Source organism: Xiphias gladius, chromosome 11 (genome assembly GCF_016859285.1).
Source record: "Xiphias gladius isolate SHS-SW01 ecotype Sanya breed wild chromosome 11, ASM1685928v1, whole genome shotgun sequence".
Taxonomy (NCBI): Eukaryota; Metazoa; Chordata; class Actinopteri; order Istiophoriformes; family Xiphiidae; genus Xiphias; species Xiphias gladius.
In genome coordinates, this window is record NC_053410.1 from 14,272,505 (window position 1) to 14,295,230 (window position 22,726).

General features: G+C 41.4%; 1 protein-coding gene across 1 annotated transcript; it reads right to left on the bottom strand.

The window, feature by feature from the left end:
- Positions 1-2,483: 2,483 nt before the first annotated feature.
- crtac1b (cartilage acidic protein 1b) lies at positions 2,484-22,726 on the bottom strand. Its single transcript, XM_040139576.1, has 15 exons — positions 22,649-22,726; positions 19,257-19,447; positions 17,793-17,989; positions 17,290-17,426; positions 13,927-14,083; positions 11,688-11,822; positions 11,416-11,558; positions 8,268-8,404; positions 5,824-5,906; positions 5,433-5,533; positions 5,157-5,325; positions 3,675-3,820; positions 3,133-3,175; positions 2,892-3,035; positions 2,484-2,611 (listed from the first exon to the last, which is right to left on the bottom strand). The coding sequence occupies exons 2-15, from the start codon at positions 19,439-19,441 to the stop codon at positions 2,484-2,486; spliced, it is 1,905 nt and encodes a 634-aa protein (XP_039995510.1). The 5' UTR covers positions 19,442-19,447; positions 22,649-22,726.

Genomic DNA, 22,726 nt, shown 5'->3' on the forward strand with positions numbered 1-22,726 from the left:
AACTCTCACTTTCAGATTCTTTGGCTTACACAAGAGAGCATGACAACATCGTCAACCCGGATCCAACAGAGATCTGTGGTGAGTAATTTTAATTGCGTTAACACATCCATCATCGTTTGTTTATTAGTTTTTCATGCTCTGATGCTTCTTAGTTTTCAATGAAAATGTCTCAGAGACAAATAAGTTCAGTCTTTAAATCTCAGCTGAAATGTTTGATATTTACAGGTGGCATCTGTGGTTTGTGTCCAGCTCATTAGCAGGCTGATGTCAAGGGGCCAAGTTTGGTGCTGTTTCTTACATGGAATGTGTGAGGTTTCTGGCTAAAAATGTCCAAAATACATAACACTTGCCTCAGCGAGTGAATAGGGAGAAATCCATGAATCATACACGCACGCACGCACACACACACACACACACACACACACACACACACACACACAGAGAATCTACTCTGGAGGATTGTACTGGCCAACACTTGATGAATCTATCCCCTGCTAGGACAGTGATCGTTGTCTAACACTGGACAAGATGCAAGTTGTGTTGCGAAGCTTCTGCACTGGGATTTCTGAGAACAGAACTGATGCTGCCCTGCAGAATAATGTGAAAGCAAAAATCTGTCAGTCAGCATCAGTGTAAACATCTTGTGGAGGAAAATATTTTCACATTTTGGTAATCTTTTCTGCCGAAATATTTATTTAATTCCTCAAAAGTTTCAAGAAAGATGTGGCAGCCGGACAAAAATTACATCTGTGCTTATCCATTTTACTAGACTGTATTGCGGGCTTCACCATGAATGCTATACGAAACAAAATTACATGACAGTAAATGGGCAAGCAAGGTTTGTTGTAGCTTACTTCAGAAAATCACAGCAGCCCATATTCACAAGTCAAATAATAAGACTACTGATATTTTCAATTTTTCTTATTGTCAACATGTCCCTTAAAAATCCCAAACAAGTCACTGATCCAACTAACAAGTATTCCCTCTGCATCCAAAGCCTGATAGATCTCATTCCTCTGTGCCACAGACATACATTGTTCAAATATTATTAAAAACACATCAACAAGTTACAAAGTTGCACTGAGTGACAATGCTGCTGCCATAAATACTGTAGCACACCAAGTCCGCAGCTGAACATATCCCCAACAAAAACACTGTTTACTCCTTTTTGATTACCATTTGCTGAAAACTAAGTGCCCAGCTGTTTTAAAAAATAATTTATCAGGAAATTAATTTAAAAGATTAAACTATATATTTGTAATGCATTGAGTAGGGACCAGTGGCACAGATAGGGTATTAAGAGACTGAGTAACACATCATCTATTTTGGTCTTTATATGCAGTTTGTTGACAATAACAAAAATATAGCACATCATCAGCGTTATCCTTTGTAGTTTTGTATGGTGTGGTAAATGATTTAGAAATTGTTAAATAAATTATGATAGATTCAAGTACACTTTCCAGCTACGAAATTTGTAGATTTTAAATGGTAAGAAAGTCATTCTATTGCACTATAAAGACGTCTTCACCATGAGCAAGAAACATCACCACATCCTTGTCTTGACGTCCTTTTCCCCTAACCTTTAATTTGATGTAATTAGGAAGAAAAAGCATTAATATTAAATTAAGACAAATATTCGTTGTAAATATTATGAGTTGATGCTCAATTAATATTTACAACTTAGAGTGGTTTTCCAATACGTAGCAAATGATTTAAAAACTGCTAAATAAATGATGATGGGTTCAAGTACACCTTCAGTTACTGTAGTTAAAACTCTTCTTGTGCTCACACACACATACACGTGTGTTTACCTTCTTCACTCTGTTGTTGTAGTATTCATGAGTAACAAAATGTAACCTACCATCGGAGACAGATGGTCTGGCATATGTTCCTCTAGCCGACTGCGTCTTTGGCCGTAGTACACTCACGCACACGTGCGCTCATACACACATAAAAACCTAAAGTGTGGAGACCTGGTGTTCCCAGTAAGCCCATAATAAGAATGAGAGTGACATTGTTAGGATTAACATAGTGGCACTGCAGAGATACAGATGGGGCCTCAGCGTGTCTCTAATGAATGTGGTCCGTGGAGCCAGTAGGTCTGTCTTCTGTATGTGCAGAGGTTTATACGCTGCTGCTCCACTTATTGACTTGGCCTCAGTTCAGGTCCCTCTAAGATAAGTGCCAGGTGATGACGTGCGGACTCTGCGGGTGTGTGACACAGTTAGTTCTGAACCCCGTAGCTCCCAGCGAGCATGCTCCCTGTGTGTTTCTTTATAGTCCAGAGGGGGCCGGGAGCCAAGAGGTGACACATAGCAGTGGTGAGCTGGGGGCCAAGACTATAAATAACCGATGGAAAAGGTAGCAGAGATCCATAGAGGAGAAAGAGGAGTAGATATTTCAGTGAAAAGTTTTCTCGGAGAGTGTCTGTGCATCCCCATTCAGCAGTGGAGGGAGCTGGGATGGGGAGAAGGCAGTGATGGCTACAGTAGTCCACTTTGAAGATTGGTAGAGAGGAGGGGCAGCACAGAGACAGAGATCAACCAGAAAGAAAGGTCCGACAACTTGCGTTCCCCAGAGGACCGTGTCCCCCCAAAGTAAGCCACCTGGGCTGCAGAGAAAGAGGCGAAAGAGAGGGCAGGGAAAAGTTAGCCAACATCTGTGTCTTTATGGCTGAGAGAGATCTCATTCACATGGGGGAGTTAGTCATGCAAGACAGCGGGGTGCAAAGAGGGGACACAGTCAGAGGAATGTTAGCACCTTTAAGCCTTTACTCAAAACCAGAGTAATTAAGGCAGCTTAAGGCATCTCATTCTCTGGCAGTGCTTCTTTTGTTCTCCAGATCTTGGTAATCCAGCTAAGTCTACCCTGACGCTGCCAGGACCACTCACCCACGCAGGCTGACCCATCATCATTGGGCTCAAAGCCCTGGTTGCATCTCCTCTTGGCGCGGCACTTATAGCTGCCATAGGTGTTGGTGCAGACGGGGCGGTCAGAGGGGCACACAGAGGGGAACTGGGTACACTCATCCTTATCTGAGGGAGGGGAAGGTGAGGGAAGGAAAGACACTTTTTGTCTCGGTTTTAAACGAGCAATGAGCGGTCAGCAGGTTGATGAATCTTTTCAACTTACCAGTGCAGCGGCCATTCTCGTTCAGAGCAAACCCATGACCACACTGCAAGAAACAATCAGTCTAATCAGAAACAAGAATGTTTTGAAACCAAACATTACAGTTCTTTAAAGCCACTATGTGTATATTGCTTTATGTGATTATACTGTACAGACAAGTGACAAATTAAAGGAAAAACCTGAATAGATGAGTGGAGAAACAACAAATACAGATGCTTCCATGCTACTACACATGTCTATTTTTCCTTGGATTTGTCACCCACCTGTAGCATCACTAAGTTATTGTGATGGCAGGCATTTTTTTTTGTCAGAAGACTTTTTGAACTCAAGTTTGCTTTTTTGCAATTTGAATAAACACACAGGCCCTCAAATGAGGTAATAATGCTGATAATGTGTCAGTTGATATTGTTCTTTAGTGGTGCTCCTGGTCCTTTACTTGTTTGATATTATCACTGGGAGTGCAAGAGAAATTCTGCACATGCTGGCAAAGTCGATTCTACAAAGCCTCACAATCCTTTAGCCAACCCGAAGTGAATCTGCTGTACCTCTATTTCCACAGTAGGAGTGACTTCCTCCTCGTCTCTTGGATAGTGGATCTCCAGCACTGAGTTCATCTCTGAAGGTTCCAGGGGTCGGGCCACTGAGCGACCATCCGGCCAGTACACCTCGACATTGGTGGCCACATCCTTACCTGGTCAGACATACAGCACAGACACAACACACACAAAAAAGACTGTTCATATGATCCCTTACTGAGTGTTGAAGGCTCATACAGTATGCTACATACTGTAGGTTTTCACGGGTTGCTCTCATGAAGTATCCTCCTTCCTCTGTTTTTCCCTGACACACGTACACATACACACATAGTGAGAGACCCAGTGGCACCCTGCTCTTCTCTTTCTATTAACTATTTTAATCAGGCATAGAAAAAGCCCATCTCCAGAGGGCCTCTGCAGCCCTTAATTAAAGTGGCATTTTTTTAATGTAAGCAGATCCTGAGTTACCTTGCCAGACAGCAATCCCCTCAGCAGGTGTGCTGCCTGAGAGCCAAAGAATATTTCACCTGTTCTGTTCCCACATGACACCGCCCCATCTGGAGGTGTGGGGAGTGTATTAAACATGTCTATCAGTAGTGACGCATTTTGCAAGTGCGGAGGTCTGTTCTGAAGCCACAGTGGTCTGGAAAGTTTGCTCTTGCTAGTGTGTTATGAATAGTCAGGCATTAAAACTGAGGGCCTCTGAGGGAGTTGATCTGTGCTTGCACAGTCCTGATACGGAACAGGCTCAGTGAGCAGGGTCCAGGAACAGCGGTGGGTGGGCTACTAGGCCTGGATGGCAACCAGCAGACTGTGCTGGGGGGGAATAGACAAGGATCTGGTTCCTCTCAAACCAGGCTGGCTTCCAGCTGCAGCACCTGTCCCACATCTCTTCCCTCTTTGTCCACCCAGCTGCCGGCCACGGACAACTTACTCTCCCATGGGTGCCTAATCAGGCCGGAGGTATTAAACCAATGCAACATAGTTTTCATTTTCCTTCTTCTTCTTACTTACATTTTCCTCTGTCTCAGTATCTGTCTATCCTTTAGTAGAGAGTAGCGCTGAAACAATTTACTAAAGTGATTAGTAGTCAGCCGTCAGAAACTAATTCACCAATAACAACAAGTCCTTTACCGAGAAAAAAATGCCAAAAATTCACTGGGTTCAGCTCCTAAAATGTGAGGATTTGCTCCTGAGGATTTGATCTTTGTAAATTAAATTCCTTTGGGTTTTTGGCCGTGGGTCAGATGAAAGAAGCAATCTAACGACGTCACCATGAACTCTTAAAACGCTGATAGACATTTTTCACAATTTTTCTGATATTCCGTAGACAAAACAATTAACCTATTAATCAACAACATAACAAATTAATTGCTAATTAAATAATCAGTAGTTGCAGGCCTAGCAGAGAACACTTGTGTTTAGCCAAGCCATCACAAGGTGGATCCCTGCAACAGTTGTGTGTCCTTCAGAGTTCAAATGAAGTGTTACCAAGGCCAAAATGGGCGACAGGCTCCATCTCACACAGGTATCCTGAGCCACCATCGATGATCCGCGTGTGTGGGCCTGTCTTTTTTGTGTACACCACCACTTTAGCTCCTCTGGCAAAAGCACCAAACTTGGTCCGGGGAATGACTCGCAGCCATGAGTTAGTGATGCCCTAAGACACAGACAGAATGAGAAAAGGGTGGGTTTCTGCTCAGATTACACTAACTACTGAGTGTCAAACTTATTTGGAGGCCTTTAAGATGTCTCACAAACACTCACCTGGTTGACTTTGTAGACAGAAAGCGGCTGTGCTGCACTTTCACCATGAGACACAAGCAGTTCCAGACGCCCATCACCATCAAAGTCTGTGGCTACAGCTCCTGGAGATCCATCACAGTAATGATGCACTTCAGGAAACAGTCTAGATAACATTTATCCTCCTCATGCAGAGAAACGTGCGCATTGTGTTTCAACGGTCACAGGAATAATTATGTGGAACACATCTTTTTTTTTATTTTTATAAAGCTCAGGAGGAAACGCTAATCCCTAGTGGAGCTCTGGTGCCATCTAATGGTAAGATATTGGAACATCAGACATGAGGCTTGATCTTGCAAGGCTTCTCATCGTTCATGTTGAGTTTTAGGGCAGCTGTGCGTTCTGCCGCACTCACCGGTTCCTCGTCCTTCAGGCTCTGATGCCTCCCCAACATTCAACTCTTCTATCTGGGGGTCTCCATGCTCTCTCCTGCTCACCCTGTCAAATCAACATCACCGCCATTATCCAGCAAATCGCTGTAAAACATTAATACCATGACCACTGTCAATATATAAGCAGTGTTCAATTTTGAGGTACTTGTACTTTACTTGACTATTTTCATTTTGTGTTACTTTAAACTTCTAATTTCCACATTTCAGAGGGCAAAATTTTATTTTTTACTCCATTACATTTATTAGGCAATTATACTTATTAATTACTCTACAGATTAAGATTGTATATACAAAATATATGATCAGCATCTAAAAATTGTCGTCGATAAATTGTTAAAAAAGTAAACTCCCCAACAGTACATAAAGTAGGCAAAATGACAACATTTTACTTTGTCCCCCTATTTAGCATTGATAAGCAGTGTATAAATCATTGTGTTATAAATCATTTGATAAATGATTTATAACACACTGCAATGTAGTTGTAAGTAAATATAAGCATTTATTTATGTATTTGTCAACAGCTAAAAAAAACCCCAAAGTCCTCATGTGGGTACCCATAAGTAGAAGTGTGTAAACAGACAATTAATGATAATTTAGTAAATCACAGTTTTAATAATGTAAAATATTTTTTTATAGGAGAGGTTATTATTGTTGACAAACACTATCTATTAATGAGAAATTAAAAATACACTTTAGCTGTATCAAACTACATTACAGCATGTTATGAAGCATTTATGTTTATGTACTGCTTATAGATGCAAAAAAGAAGGACTTAAACTAAAGTGTTACCGATAAAATTACTTTGGCTCAACCAGCTACAACATTAAAATATTGCTCATAGTATCAGCGATAACACTCCAATAATATAATGTGTAATAATATAACATCTAAGTAGGGCCATTAAGCTTTTACTTGTGATACTGCAGCTCAAATACATTTTGCTGACAATACTCTAATATTTTTTATTTGAGAGAGAGGGTTTTGAAATATAGTTTTGTAATGGAGTATATGCAATGTGATATTGCTACTTTATAATTAGATATTTTGTTCCAAGCCTGGCCTTGCTATACACAATTTTCTCTCATTAATCCTCCCTTTCCTATTTTCGGTTATGCTTTCTGTTTATTGATTGATTTTTCATGATTATTTTTGTGTTTTTTCCTGAGTGTAATTGTCATCTTTATGTAAAGCACTCTGATCAAAATTGGTTGCTTTTAAATTTGCCTTATAAATGAAATGACTTGACTTGAAAAAATCATGCACATTACCAGTTACCATGTACCTTAAAGGGGCTATATGTAAGTTTTTTCTTCCACTGAAGTTAGCATGCTAACCAGCTAGCCCCGGCCCATCTTGCAATACCACTTTGTGATAGTGTGTCACTGTAGCGTCCAGTCTGCCTTCAGTCCAACATGAGAGGATGAAGAAGTAGCGCTGCTCAGAGGGCGTATTCTAAACTCTTGTCTTGTAAATGCAACAATGGCTGAAGCTCTTGGCAAGCGACCATTACCACCACCCGCCACCGGCAAGAAACCACATTCGCCGGCAGAAAAAACTTGCATATAGCCCCTTTCAGTGACAAAGCATTTCTATATGCAACTTTCCTTAAGTTAGAATTTTATTTCACAGTGCAATAATGTGCTGATCCTGGCTGTTAAGCCTCACAGCTCAGCTAAATATCGATTTGTTGTATTGAATTAATTAGCTTTTGCACAATAGTTTGTGCTTGTGTTTCTGTTTTTTTTTTCGGTGCCAGAGAGCAGACTCAAATTAGCTTATTCATCTTTATACTAGACAATGGCAGAGCCACAGGCTGTGGAGCAGTGACCCCTGTTAGACCATCATCGTGTCTAGGAAGAAAAAAAATGTCCTCCAATGACCTGACCTGCAGGAATATTCTGATCCAGGAAATCTCTGGGGCTTACGCTGATTATTGATATTCAGTATGAACTGACCCATCAGCTCATGGCAACATTCATCATGATTTCTGCATCCTGTTCAGAAAAACATGCCAGATCAGATTTTTATTCAGGCAGCATGAGTTTATTCTACTGTTAAGTCTTTACAATTGATATGTATCTTATATTGCATTTTGAGAACTGAGCTCATTAATATTATCTAGAGAGGAAGCCAAAGCGTGAGCCAAAAAGAGACCTAAAACTGTCTTAATGAAAGATTCATTCATGTGTGGAGGAGGGGGCGGGATGCCAGACTAGATAAGTATCCTTGGCTGGGATTTTTAAATTCTTCTCAGCTTCCAGGCCCAGTTTTAGAATATTATATCAAGAAGCAAGAGCAGTCCATTAAGCTCATCACCAAAGTGCTATTAAAACTTACTGCCATACCTGTACAACACATGTGAATGTATGTGTGAGTGTGTGTGTCTGTGTTATATCTGTGTGAGTACCTAAAGAGCCTGTTGGCGGAGGGGCCCCTGTAGGCGATGTTATTGAAGAAGACCTCCAGCTCATTGTCATTGTCAAAGTCTGCAACAATAACGGTGCGAACCGGTGACGGCATGGCAAACTTCTGGGATGCTATGTCCTGGGTAAAAAAGCAAACACATTGCGCATCAGTGACACACACACGGACAAAGACACGTACATACACAACACATGCAGGAAGTTCTTTTTCTGTGCTTCATGTGCCTTTTTAGAAGATGAAGGCAAATCAGCAAATGCAGCAGCAGCGATCGCAGACCACATTGATTCAGTTAAAACCAAATTCTGATCACAGACCTATCCTGCTCAGCAGGTGTATTGATTCATCATTCATCATTCATATAATTTCTCAGTGGATGCTTGACTAATTATATGTTATTGTCTTCTTTTTTTTGGTAAGAACTAGGGTTAGGGTTACTACTTCATCCAACACTTTCATAAACATGAAAGTATAAAATTCTACAAAATGCAGTTCTAAAATTAGTTTTTCTTTAATGGGAAATATGAGGTTGATACACAAAGATCTGTTTGTTTGTTTTTGTCTGGTCTGTTGATCAGCTCCACAGAGTAGTCAGAGGTTACGTGTCTTGTTCAACGGTACTATGTTGTTGCAGAAAATCTAAAACAAGATGCAGTTTGACTGCCACGTGAACTCTGAGAAGTGCACTGTAAGAACACCGCAGCAACTGTCATGTATCAGCAGATGATGATGTTAAAGTAACAACGAAAGGGAATGTTGAGGATTTTCCCTCGAACCTTTCTAGAACCTGTTGTTATTATAGTGTGTGTTCTGTACGTCTAAAATTCAACATGTGGACAGGTGGTGTGAGCTGAGCTGGTGGGTAGAAAGATGGCTCCATAGCCTGGAACATAAGATCACAAGTTCAATCTTCACAACAGAGAACATGTCCATCAATAATCAGTGTCCAGTCCTTGAGTTAGACACTGATCTGTCATCTGTTTACTCGCTTGCTGTAAGTCATCCTGGAGAAAGAGTTTAAACTAAAGCCTAAAGATAAGAGCAAAGGCCCCTTTTGTATCCCCTGGCATCAGAGAAGTTGACCGCATCTCTCCTGCCCGAAAAAGTCTTCTCAGCAAAGGAGTTTTTGCACGAGAAAGTAACGGATATTGCCTCGCTTCAGTGACACAGTGATAAGTCGGGGAAGAGTTATAGAGCAGCCCTTCACTCCCTCCAGTATTTACTCCCTGCTTTAATTATAAGGCTCATAAAGCTGCAGGGGGGGCTGCCCATAGTGACCTTCTGCTTCTGGGTGAAGGAGAGGGGATGGCTAGCTGAGGTCATGAGGGAGGGAGAGGGGAAGAGTTCTACATTTAGTTTATTATTATTAGGATGATGGATAGATGTGCAATAAGGACAAAGAAAGGGACGCTTACCAAAACAAAAATGAAGCACAGAAACATGAGACTTACAGGAAAAGAGAGGGCAAAGTTTGAGAAAAAAAAACATTGGGTCTATGAATTGATGCACCTAAAGTGCATCTCAAAATGGATGATAATTCACAACTTCAGTGGATTTATTCTGACAAAAAAAATTAAAGTTTTTAATTTTTGATAATATTGTAAATAGAATTCGAAATATTTTTATCCTTAAGTGTTTGCTTTGAATTGAGTATGTCAATCTCATATTTTTCTTATGGCAAAAAAACTGACTAAAACAAGTATAATAATAGCTATAAATAACAGACTGTAATTATAATTAAATAATTATTCTAAACACAAACTCTCAATAACTTTATATTCATTTATATTAAGGGGGCTCCAGCTCTCATCTTGGTACATAATGACCAAGAAAACTTCTACTCTGGACTTTTTTGACCTCTTTAAATACAAATTAGTTATTTGAGGGTGTGTTTTTGCATGTCTGCATGTTAAACGCACGGCAAGGAAAACCTCAGCAATAGATTTTAATTAAAACACAAACAGGCCTAATCGGCACTTTCCACTACCCAGGCAAGCTGCTGTTTCAGCCCAATTTAATTAGCGGTTTACTGGAGTGATACAACAGCTTCATTATGCATGCCAAAGGTCAGTGCAGGGTAGCAGGAGTGTCAGCTTGTGTGGGAGAAATGTGTTGTGGGTTTGTGATTTATCTCGGTTTAATCTCGGTTTAAAAAAACATTGGCTAGCTAATTCAATTTGTCTTCTGTGTTTTTTTCGTGTGTATTTGAGAGCTGAGAGTGTGTGTGTGTGTGTGTGTGTGTGTGAGTATGTGTCACGCTGATGGAATTTTCTCTGGGCTAACCATTACACATTAACCCCTTATTTGACCCCTATAAAGATGTCTCCTGTGACGTTTATCTCTTTAGTAAAAGATGTGGTCGCAGGTGCTGATGCATAGATCACTGAGCACAAAACCTCCGCGGATTTACACGCAGCAGAGGCTGTCTGTGTCTCTGCCGCTCTTAACTGTACTACACAAACACATGCACACTGCTGTCTGTCCCACAGGAGTTGCCTATAGAGTGGCTGACCCATCTGTTTATAAATCCCCACTCGGTCCCAAAGTGAGCCTGCACTGACTAGTGCTAATTCACTTGCCGTCCATTAGCAGTGACAACTCACAGAGTTAATGTCTTAGATGTGCCGTCTTTGGGCGTGCTTGAGCTCGTCAGAGGGAGCAGAACAGAGAGCCACAACCTCGCTCTGAGTCGATCTGACTGCACCTGATGATTGTTTTGTAATATTCCAAAACAAAACCAGATTATTCCTGTGTTGTTTATCTCTTTGGCCAGAGATGTGGTCGCAGGTGCTTTCCGCATTGATTGGCCAGGTGTGCAGAGGCATGAAAGTTAGTAGAGTTTGAACTTTTCTCTAAAGCTCCCTTATTTCACGGATCATACAATTACTACTGTCACTTTTTCGTGTGTACAACTGAAGGTGTGTGTCTATATCCCCAGTCACTGTGTCTCGACTTTCTCTGTGTCGGCAGCCTTTGCAGCTTACCCTTCTAGTGTGAATGTTTGGAACAGGTATATACACCATACACTTCATTTAAACCATACAGAGACCTTAAAGCCGATATTGACATCGGTAATATTGGCATTTGTGTGCATGTAGAGTTGTTAAATACCCAGGAAACACATTTGAACCCACCTTGAACTTCTGTTTGCGGTTATTCAGTTGCATGTACAGGCGATGAGGTCCATTCCAGTTCCCATAGACAATGTCTGTCTTGCCGTCACGGTTGAAGTCTGCCAGAGCAACCCCTCTACCATGCTGCATGGGGTCCTCCACACCTACAGTTATATGGTAATTCACTCTATTATACAATAAAGCCTTCCTTGTGTATTGCTTTTGCACCAGATTCACATGGCATGTTGCGAATTAAACGATCTACAAGGTTGAACTGCACACGTTCCTCTCACCAGCCTGCTGCGCCACATCTGTGAAAGTTCCATCTCCATTGTTCCTGAACAGGAAGTTGGGTCCATACTCGTTGTCACAAAACACATCGGACAGCGTCTGACTGAAAATGGGCCCCACCACAACACCTCGCCCTCCTGCACAGACAGAGACAGAGGGACAAGCCATGGTGGTGAGAGAAAATTTGGTGGTTAAAAAAGAGAGGGTAACCGGACAGTTTTAAACATAAAAATTGAAGAAGGATAGGTGAAATAACAGAGAACAGAAGGAGAGAGATCAGCTCCTTAACAAAATTGAACGGCAAGACATCTTTATTGTCTTTCCAGGCAATTTCCCCTGAGCAGGGCAGATACAGACACTGACTCTGATGGGCTTCACACACACACACACACACACACACACACACACACACACACACACACACACACACACACACACACACACACACACACACACACAAACACCCAGTTAAACACACATAGGCAGAAGCACAATCAAATACAAAAAATGCAATGGTGCAACACACAGAGAATCTTTTGCATTAACCAAAAGCTAATGGTAATTTTCTCCTTATGAAAAGATCTTTGTGACTGTTCAATATGCTCAATATCACCACAGGATTTTCCAATGACATTCTATAAAGTGAAGTGTCTCCCTAAAGTGTCTCATCTCAGACCAGCAGAGTCTAATTATGGAACTGAAAGGCCTTTGATTGCCCTTCCAGTATGCAGTCAGTGCTGTGAGTAAGGACTCGCTCCTGATTTACTGGCCCGCTCCATCAGCCCAGACAAATATCACTCGCCCCCTACAGCCATAAACCACTAATGTCTCTCCAGAGATATGTAACCATTAGATATACAACTTCACTGACTGTTCCTCTGCCCTGATTAATGGCGGTTTTATGATAAAGCCATCTACTGTACATCATTCACGCCGATTCTGAGCCAGCTCACTCTGCCCCCCTGGTGGCTTAGATGACATCCTGCATGTAAAAAAATGATGAAGATTGATTCTGTCACGCACCGATACAAAGTCATGTCCCATTTTGAAAACTTACCTGGGCAAAGACTTTTCATTGGTTACAATTAATGTATCATAGAGGCAGTAATTTTTTCACTCACTATGGTCTGTGTTATAAACGAAAACTAATCGTGGTGAAATAGTTCATTTTGGCATTTTCTATTCTCTTCTTCTATACCAAAGCAGATATCCATCACAGGCTTAAGTTGATCCAAGCCGATTTCAGCACTATTTTTCAAAGTAAAAAAAACATTTCAGGGCCATCCAATCAGTTTCAATATAATTTAAATAGAAGTTCAATTCAGTTAAATATATTTAGTGTCAAATAGGAGGAAATTCTGTTTGCGGCAAGGCAGCTTAAAATATGAAAGCATGCAGCAAAGACTAAGGACAAAGGCTAAGATAAAGTGCCAGGCTGTGCAGGGAGCTGAGAAGCATTGCATGATATATTTGAATTAAATGCATTTATTGCATGTGAAATGAGTATACATTTCAAGCTGATACACCTAATTTCCTGAAGCCTCTATCGCTGACTAGAAGACTAAGATAAATTATTATAGCTGACATTTTTGCCGTCATTTAATACCTGAGAGTTTAGACTGACAAGGACGTGTGGGGGGAGAGAGAGGGGTATGACACGCTGCACAGATCCTCGACATGATTCGAACCCAGTGTGTTGATGTTAAATGCTAAGCGTTTTATGCACATGAAATACACAGTGCTGTAGTGGCAGCCTAATACATGTATTAAAACCTTCGGAAGTCTGGGAGAACCACACTAGGCAGTGATAGATGCCATCTCTTGGCTGTTGAGCTTTCCCTGATGTATGTGTGTTTCGCCCTTCCTCTTCGCTTCCCTCTGACTTTGACTGGAGTAAACAGCTGACAGGGCCAAAAGAACCCGCTAACACTTCTCTCCCTCCAGTCCTTTCTATTTACTCTCACGCTTACACTCATCGTGGTTCTCTTTCCTTCTCTCGCTTTTCCTTTTTTTTTTTTTCTCACCTGGCACCTCTCCAACTCTCCCTCACTCTACTCCTATCTAACACTTTCTCTGTACTAAAGTCCTATATTTCAGACTCCGTGGGTACAACGAGCACATGCTGCTCTGCAGATGTCTGTATAAATCAGACTGAAGGTCCAGTAGTGCTGGATGATCCCGCATCACATACACGCGCACACACACACACACACACACACACAGTCATTTCTTCACACTTACCAGTGAATTTGTTGACTCCGGCCTGCTCTGCCACGCTGGAGAGGGCAATGACGCCCTGTGAAAGGTCACTCGCTGCCTCATCCATTTCTATGAGAGCATGAGGACCCACGTTGCCACTGGCATAGTTAGCTATGTAGATAGCATAACGCCCTGTGCCCTGGGAGGAAAAGCAAATATTGCTTAAAAGAAATTTCTCTCTTTCGTTTTTTTTTTTAGATGCTGATTATTTCATACTTTCAGTTTCCTCAGAAGAGTTAAATATGATTTCATGTTTTTTCCTTTTCCTTTAGGCTCAGAAAAAGGCACACTGTTGCCAAAACACCAGCTAATGAAACAAAGTCTCAAGTGCTCCTGCATTCTTTGCAAGTTATTGTAGTTGTTTTCTACATGAAGTTTATCATGTTGTCCTGAGCTATACAGCACACCCGCACCTGCAGGTTTGAGTGCGTAGCCTTCACAGTGATTTACATTTGATTTATAAACATAGTTCAAAGAAAAGCCATAAGAAACCGCACGTGCATTAACCATGTTAGTTGACAAAGCATTTGATGATTCAGCAGAACCTTTAACCTACCAAAATTACCAAACAAACAAACAAACAAACCATAATTTTTTTTTAACTTGCCTTTAGTAGTGTCTAGCTGCTTATTTAGGTTTTGAGATACCACCACAGTACAATGGAGGTGTATGAAATTTCATTTGTGGTACTGACTATCAACGGATGTCATTGAAACTATGTTCTACTGAAAACCATAGTCCCTGAGAACTTTTGACCGTGTGCTCAGTGGATTATCCAGAGTAACAAGGACATGGTTTCTGGAAAGACATATTTTTAATATTTTTAAATGTAGCTTTTCAGTGCTGTAAGCACCACAAACACAGTTTCATTCAACTCCTTGGTGTTCGGCTGGAGGCAGAAATCTCAGAGTTGGATACAGTATCGCAAAACCTGGTCACATAAAACCAAAGCTGCTTACATGGCTTAATTTCACTAGATGTTGTGAGAACATATGTTATTTGTAATTGTTGTCCACAATAAAAAAAAAAACCACCAATAGGTTAGTTAGTCTGCCAGTGCTCTCTGACTTCTCTACCCTGTGTGTGGATCTCAGCTTGAAGCCCATGGGTGTACTGATTATGTAAATCTTTAAAATTTTTTAAAGCAGGCCAGGTCATTTCGTAATAGAGCTGGGCATTTGTTGGGGACTATTTTCAGCTGCGAATTAATGCACTTACTAGTGAGTATTTATGGCAACGGACAGTGTGTGTGGAATTGACCTCAAATAAACTAAAATGCAAACAAGGTGTTTGTTGTAATGAAGGAATATGTCCCCGAGGGTAAGGGTTGTTCATGTTTTTTGGACAACAGTGGAGCTCTATGGCACTGAGGAATAAGATATAACAAGCTTCGGATACACAGACAATACTTGTTAGTAGGATCAGTTGATTGTTTGGTTTTGGTCTTTCCATGGGATTTGTTAGCTATATCAAAATATAGAAAATCAGCAGATATATCCTTTAACCATCTTCTTAAAATTCTTTTCTATCTCTGAATATTATCTGCATATTTTCACCTTTTCCCAATCAAACCTTTCCTTTCCCCTTTATCTCCCCTCACCCTGTTTCCTACCCTTTACCCCCTCTTTCTCTGCCTCTCTCGCCACTCCTTTGTCTGCCTCCCTTAGGAGATTAATTTCACACTCCATTATCAGTCAGAGTCCCTGCAGACACAAACTCACAGACGGAACCACGCTAATAGACTACACCCTCGTCTCCAATGAGCTTTCCCACCAGGCCTAACATATTTCAGTCAATACAAACACATGCACATATGCAAACGCACACACACACACGACATTTCACCACCTGTGTTAACCTTACTGTATTTTTACAAGACAAGAAAAGTAAATGAGTCTGGGTGATGGAAATGTCATCAAGCGTCACATTATGGCCCGTTTAGGGGGGAGGAATGGGTAGCACTTACACACACACTCTCTCTTACACACACACGTTCTCACACTCACTCACATGCACACACACACACACTTAGAAGTTGACAAAATGAGAATGAACCACAGTGAAGGCCATTGGCAGTTACTTAACAAACCTAAAAGTCAACGATTTTTCAATAAGTCTTCACCCAAGGCTAATTTCTGTCACTGGAATTGGCATTGTGAATAGTGTGACATGCATGCCTGCAAAGTGCACGTTGGTGCACGGATATGTGACCGCAAGCCCTTTACAGCTACCACCTCTAATGTTAAGTTTCCATTTTTTTTCCCTTACAAAGGAAATGTGTATTGTGCTTTTAATCGAATGTATTTCGTTTTAATCTGGCTTTTAAAAAAACACTTATTTTTAGAAGTTCCATCCTGCCTGCCAGTGCAAAGTGAACCAATCCATCAGTTCAATGCGAGACCTCTCAATACGTCACCTTCATCAGTTTGTATGAGACTAATGGTTGGATGTCACTCTCAAGGAGACTCGGAGAGACGAAATGCTTGGATGACTAATTATCCCTCTTTTTTCCTGAATGATAACACTTTACTTATGAGTAAACAAGACCAAACACATTAGCTGCCTGGCCAGCTATACAACATGCTCTGCTTTTGGCGTATGTAACCTTCCGCTGTTGTTCAAAATCTGTTCAACAATAGTAAAATTTTAATATCTTTCTCTGTCCGTCTGCGGGAACTAGCATGGAAGAGCACACATCAGGGTTTTTGGCTTCCTGTAAAAGCATTAGCCATTAAAAGTAGATATCTTTCCAATCGCTTTGGCAGCTGCATAACCTATTAGTGCTCAGTGAGATGGGACTGTGGTTAAAAAAATCTATTGTAATCCCTACTGTCCTCTTCCCACTATTACCTTCTTTATCCTGTCCCCTGATTGGAAGTGAGAACTGTACGCGTGTGTATGAGATAAGAGACAAAGAAAGAGCGTGAGCGTGTCAGTCAGAAGGAAAAAAAAAATGGGAGTGAAGGAGGTGGAAAGAGGGAAGGAGACAATGGGAAAGGGACTAAGAGAGAGAAATTGTTACGGGCAAAAAATAGTAGTGTGTAGTCATCACTCCTCCCCTCGTACGATGTTCTGTGAAACAAACGAGCCCTGGCTTCTGTAATTACACTGGTGCGGTGGACAGAAGAAAGAAAATGGCACACCATTCCCCCAAATGAACTGTCATAGCACATGCTGAGAAGGGCGGCGTAGGCAGGGCATGAGTTATCACTGGTAAACAAACAGAGGCACCGATGCATGTACACAGAAGACACTCTGGGGAGTTTGAGTGCGTCTGTGGTGTGGATCTGCATATACCCTTTGTGTGTGTGTGTGTGTGTGTGTGTGTGTGTGTGTGTGTAGTACCTTTCTGTCCACACAGGCCACTGAGCGCCCAGCCACACGGTTGGCTACATCTCTGTGTTCGTTAATGTCATCGTTCAGTAGATCTTCAAAGCGTCCATTGCGGAACTTGAACAGCTTGTCAGAATATGTTGCCCGACCTTGATGCGGAGAGATGTTCGGGAGAGATCAGGGGAGGCAGAGATTGAGAGTAAAGAGGTATTATGCAATATAGAACCGTGGGTGATTGGAAACATAAGAGCAGCTTGCTGTGGCTGAAAGTGAGAGTTTTTATAAAAATGATGGAGGGGAGGTGTTGCAGTTTTAGCAGTGTGCGCTCTACAGCTCTCACATTGATTAATAGCAGCAAAAAGCTTATCTGTTATCTGATGAAGACTCAGATGAGATAAGCTTAATATCTGCATACTGATTCTCCTGCTTTGTCTCTGTACAAGAGACATAACCCGTGGGAGTGTGCACAAAATGCATTTGTATTTTTTACAAAAGTGTATCAGCTTGTACTGTACCCGAGAAGGCGTTATTGGTGTTAAGCACATAAATCTCCTCCCGACCGTCTCCGTCGATGTCACACGCTGTCACTCCGATGGCGTTGCCTTGACGGTCTCTCAGGGCATAGAAAGGGGAGCTACGGTTGTCAACAGCAATATTGACCAGCCTCTTCCTCTGCTTGTCGTACTTCAGCACCAGGTTTGGGCCGTTGTAGCTGTCGACAGACACCAATGGCAAGCTGTTACGTGTTCATTACGTAAGAATCTCAGCAAGAATTTTTAAAGCCTAAATCGTGCAGCGTCATTTTTGTTCTACACTTCATGTGGAGTAACTCATGATGCTACCTAAAAATTCCTTCATTTATAGATCAACTTACTAAGACTGTTACGCAGAATTTTACGAAACTGAGTTTTTAAAGCCCCTGAACATTTGGTTTCAAATCTTCAAAGTCTGTTTTCTTGTCTTGGCGAGTACTACTGCCTATTTGGAAAAAAGTTGTATAAACTACAACGTTTGAAAATGAATCATTTACAGTAAGAAATTAAGAGTAAGTATTTTTAATAATCAACACAATTTTATATATTTGGCTTTAGCTATAACCTGATATTGACCAATAATTCTAAGTTTCCTTCAGGGTACCACTTAAATCAATCATTCTGTTATTGCAACAAATGAGGCTGAGTCAACAACTTCCAATTAAAATCATAATTTGCCTAAATATTTTTGCTCCAAAAATCTCTTGATGGAGTACAAAAATCTGATATAGCAACACTTTAAATGCTCATCTCCATTAACATGGCTACACAGTTAAAAGTGATAGCACTGTGACTTTTTGCGACCTTCATCTATTACATAATCAGAGTGTAACAGTGTAAAAAGAAAATTACCATGATATACTTAAGTACGAAAGGTCAGCAAGGGAAGTATAATATAAACTGAAACACTCCATCCTGGGATTCCTTTAATCCCCAATGAAATAACAACATCTATGGAGTTTTGTGGTGCCCTCCTGTCCACGATGCCTGCTGAATACATTGGCTTGGCTATATGACATTTATTAAGCAGGGTCATTTTGGCGCATCTATATTCTGATAAGCACTGAGAAATTCATTGCTGCTTCACTGGATAGAGGCAGGCTTGCCAAACTGTTCCCATCAATGGCGCTCTATCCAATCACATCCATTTTCATCAGCTGAGTGAGCCTCAGGGCACCCTTACCATCTCTCGTCTTTTAGTCTTTTGCCTTTGTCTTCAACCTTTAGCTTAGAAAATAACCGTGCACTTTTATTTCAAGCCTCTGATTTAGAATTAGATATCACTCAAGAGTTAATTAATTGCTCGAATTGTTTATAATGAAAAAAAAATGAGCACGTAACGCCTTGAGAAGAGCAAGGGGGCATCAGGGATCTAGAGGCTATTCATGAGGCTAGACTAAATCTAACTTTGAGGCTTTTTACCCACCCCTCCTCCCCATTTCTCACCCAGCTACAAATATCTCCAGGTCTCCGTCCCCATCCACGTCAGTGACGGCCACTCCATAGTTGAGCTGGGTGGGGTTGTTGTCGTAGTCTGGAGGAAGGACGGTCTTGGTTATAGCTGAGAACATAGGCTCTGATCGCTGAGCAGCAGAGTGGGCAGGCAGGAACAAAACCAGCCACAAAAACATCCTCACCTACAGGGAAAAACATGCCGCTGAAACAACAGCTTGAAACTGTGGAAGGCATGTCTTGTTTATATCCGAAGAAAAAAACTGCGACTTTTCCATCCTTCAAAGATATTTACAAAGTATTCACTGCGCAATAAAAAGCAGAACAACGCTACTTTAACAATGTGCGTCCCTTCCCACACTCTGCAATTGAACTACAAAGTACAGTTGTCCTGGCAGTTCAGGCAAATGGAAATCAAATAAAAACCATAAGTCATACACTTGCAAACTCCAACTCATGCCGTTGTTGCTAATTCTCCAAATCTATTTTGGGGCAAACATCAGTGGATTGTGGGCAGAGCTCTCTCCTATACTCAGACATAAAGAAGAAGATATACCAATGCAGTCAGCACCATTCTTCAGGGTTAGATCTGAGCAACCGATCACATGCAGACAGGCTAAGGAATCACAGGACAGAAAATCCATACATGGAGCAGGGCATTAGCCAGAGGCCAAGTGAGCACAGAGGAAACCAATATGACCTGATATAACAGACCCGAGGTGCTCTTCCCTGAAGGAGGGTGACCAACTCTAAAATGGGAACGCTTTTCTTTAATAAAAGGGCTGTGTGATGCATAAGTGTCTTTTCAGCAGTCAGTAGATAAAAGGTGATAGTAGAGGAATTGATCCAATTGACTTGAGAAGTGCAGGCAGGCAGAGGTGGAGTTTCTGATGGTCAAACTGAAAAGAGAGAAGAGAAACATGACTGAGGGAAGGGAGGAAGAGGAAGGTCACCTCTTTGAGGCTAAAATAAAAAAAACTCATCATCAAGAGCACTGCAAAACTTTACACACACAACACACACACACAAAAAACTAAATGGCGTTTACAAGCTGACAACTTTATTTGCACTGCCCGTGGATTTATGAACGCAGCCTTCGTCATAGTACTCATTCCATCTGTAATGCCACTGAGCCGTTCCCATCACTGCCTCTATACTGCTGCAGATTCTCCCTTTCTGCTCCCAGTGTCCAGGTTATGTATGGCCCTTTAATATCTCCTTCAACAATTCAATTTAAGATAAAAACCACATTGCTGTTTGAGTGATTCTCTCAAAAGCGCATTGGTAGGTATAGGAAGCACCTCTGCTGACACCTGCAGAAATATGGCCAGGGCAAACGCTAGCTCTCTTGGCAGGCAGCGCACTGATAATGTCTGCTGGAGAGCTGGTAGCAAGGTAGACTGTGGCTGTAAGCAAGAAGGGTTAATTAACAACACTGGGAGCTCTGGATGAGGCGGTTTCTCCCCATTAGAACGGGGTGTAATGACAAACGAGCCGACCAGTTCCAGACTAGAGAAGGCAGCTTTATAGACTTGTTCGTATACTCCACGTTAGATAGGGACAGTGAGCTACAGATTAAAAGGTAAACTTGAAAAGTGAAAAGAAAAAGTATGTTGGAAAAGGGAACAATCTTTTGACGATCCTTTGGAATATCTTTTTAGGAGAAGATGTATTTGAAGAATCCTTTTAAAACAGGCAATTAGTGGACAAATCAACTATTTTCTGCTGCGAACATACAGGTGAGCAGCTCAGCTTAAATGTACATATAAACAAGTATAAAATATGAGGCAGGGCTTTATTCCCATGCTGCACCAGGATTGCGGCCATATATCAGTTCAACACCAGTCTGAAGACAGAGAAAAAGTTGAGTATCCGCAATAATTCCATAAAAAGTAACAACTAGTCAGGAGGGAGGTTGAAAAAAAAAGGACAGATGAGTAATTGAAACTATTGGGGACCGGCGGGATGAAAATGTGTGGTATCACATTATCCAGTCAAGGACACGCAGTCGCTTTGCCCTGCATTCACTGCGGTAAAAACCAAGACACCCCACTTGAGTCGTCAAGTAAAGTTGCAATGTGACTTTTCCGCAAGCAAGGATTCATAAAACATTTGACGCACTCATTGGTGTTTTAGGATGTAACACCTGCAGGGTCAACAACAGTCTGTCCCGCTATGAGAATAGGGAGCATCAAATAAAGTCATTTGTAGTAAACCAGTCAAAGACAATGAAATAGCTCTGGAAGAAAATGTTGTCTGAAGCAGGGACATGTTTTCAATTTGGTTATTTATGTTGGCATTAAGAGGCCATTATCAAAGCGTGCAACATCAGCATGTGCTTTCTGGAGCGTTCAAGCCCAGCTCTGATCCTGATAACACTGCGACAAAGAGCCAGCAATATCTTCACTTTCAAACACACACTTCCAGAAGCTCTTCTCTGTGAAGGACACTCACTGCAGAACACACACACACAGACACACAAACAAACAAGTTGCTGTACCAGTGAATTACACTAAGCAGTCACTGAGCAATCAACAATTACTGTTAATGTTAAGCTCCAATTCATCCATCACTTACCACAGTAGATATCAAACGATAAAACAGCTCATTCCAGCAAAGACACACAGTGCAACAGCTCTCTATAACGCCTGATCTGCCTCACAACACAACACTGATCATAACATCAGTTTGAAACATTTTACATGCCATGAACAAAACTTCACGATGAATACAATTTTAGTTGTGGGAGTTTTTGTAGAAAGTTACGCTCCTGAATTTATCAACCATATGATGCATGATACTAAATAACTTTTCAATTTATGATCATGTATTATAATAATAATAATAATAATAATCTGTGTATCTATCCGTCTTTTTCAAATATTAAATTAGATACAATACATGACTCAAAAATTATATATCAAGTACAAAAGCAAAAAGGAACTCGTTTACAATAAGAAACTGTGGAAGAAATTATCAGAAAAATGTGCCACCATGACAAAAGACTTTCAACTTTACAACAGGGATAACTGCTGCAATAAAAAGTCAATTTTTGCAAAGGAAAACTGCGGTCATTTTACTATCTGCTCATCTGCAGTTTTTTTTTCCCCCCTCAGGGAATCCTCTTTGTGTGAGGCAGCACTTAAATCCGTGGCAGTTAATATAGGTGATGCTAAACCAGCACTACGGGCTATCGGACTGATAACTGATAAGAACCAATCTTAATCGGGACTCGTGATTTGTTAAGAAAGTTGCGTTCAATTCACGGCGGAGGTCAACTTTCTCTCGGCTCCTCCTGCAGCAGATCCCAGCGGGGCGCTACAGTGAGCCGGGACCCCGGAGGAAGGCGGCGGCAGCCTCAGCAGCAAGCGGACGCAGGTACTCACAGATGCAGGGATGCTCGGGAAACTCCGAAAAATCCTCCGGCGACTGACAAGCGGGGGGAGAGAGAGGGAGAGAACGAG

Bases quoted from the DNA above. Each gene is read 5' to 3' on its own strand.
- crtac1b (XM_040139576.1), bottom strand. From the start codon at position 19,441: ATGTTTTTGTGGCTGGTTTTGTTCCTGCCTGCCCACTCTGCTGCTCAG. The intron at 11,823-13,926 runs GTAAGTGTGAAG...CTGTCTGTGCAG, and splicing joins CGGAGTCAACAAATTCACTG to GAGGGCGAGGTGTTGTGGTG. The intron at 8,405-11,415 runs GTGGGTTCAAAT...TTTTTTACCCAG, and splicing joins ACCGCAAACAGAAGTTCAAG to GACATAGCATCCCAGAAGTT.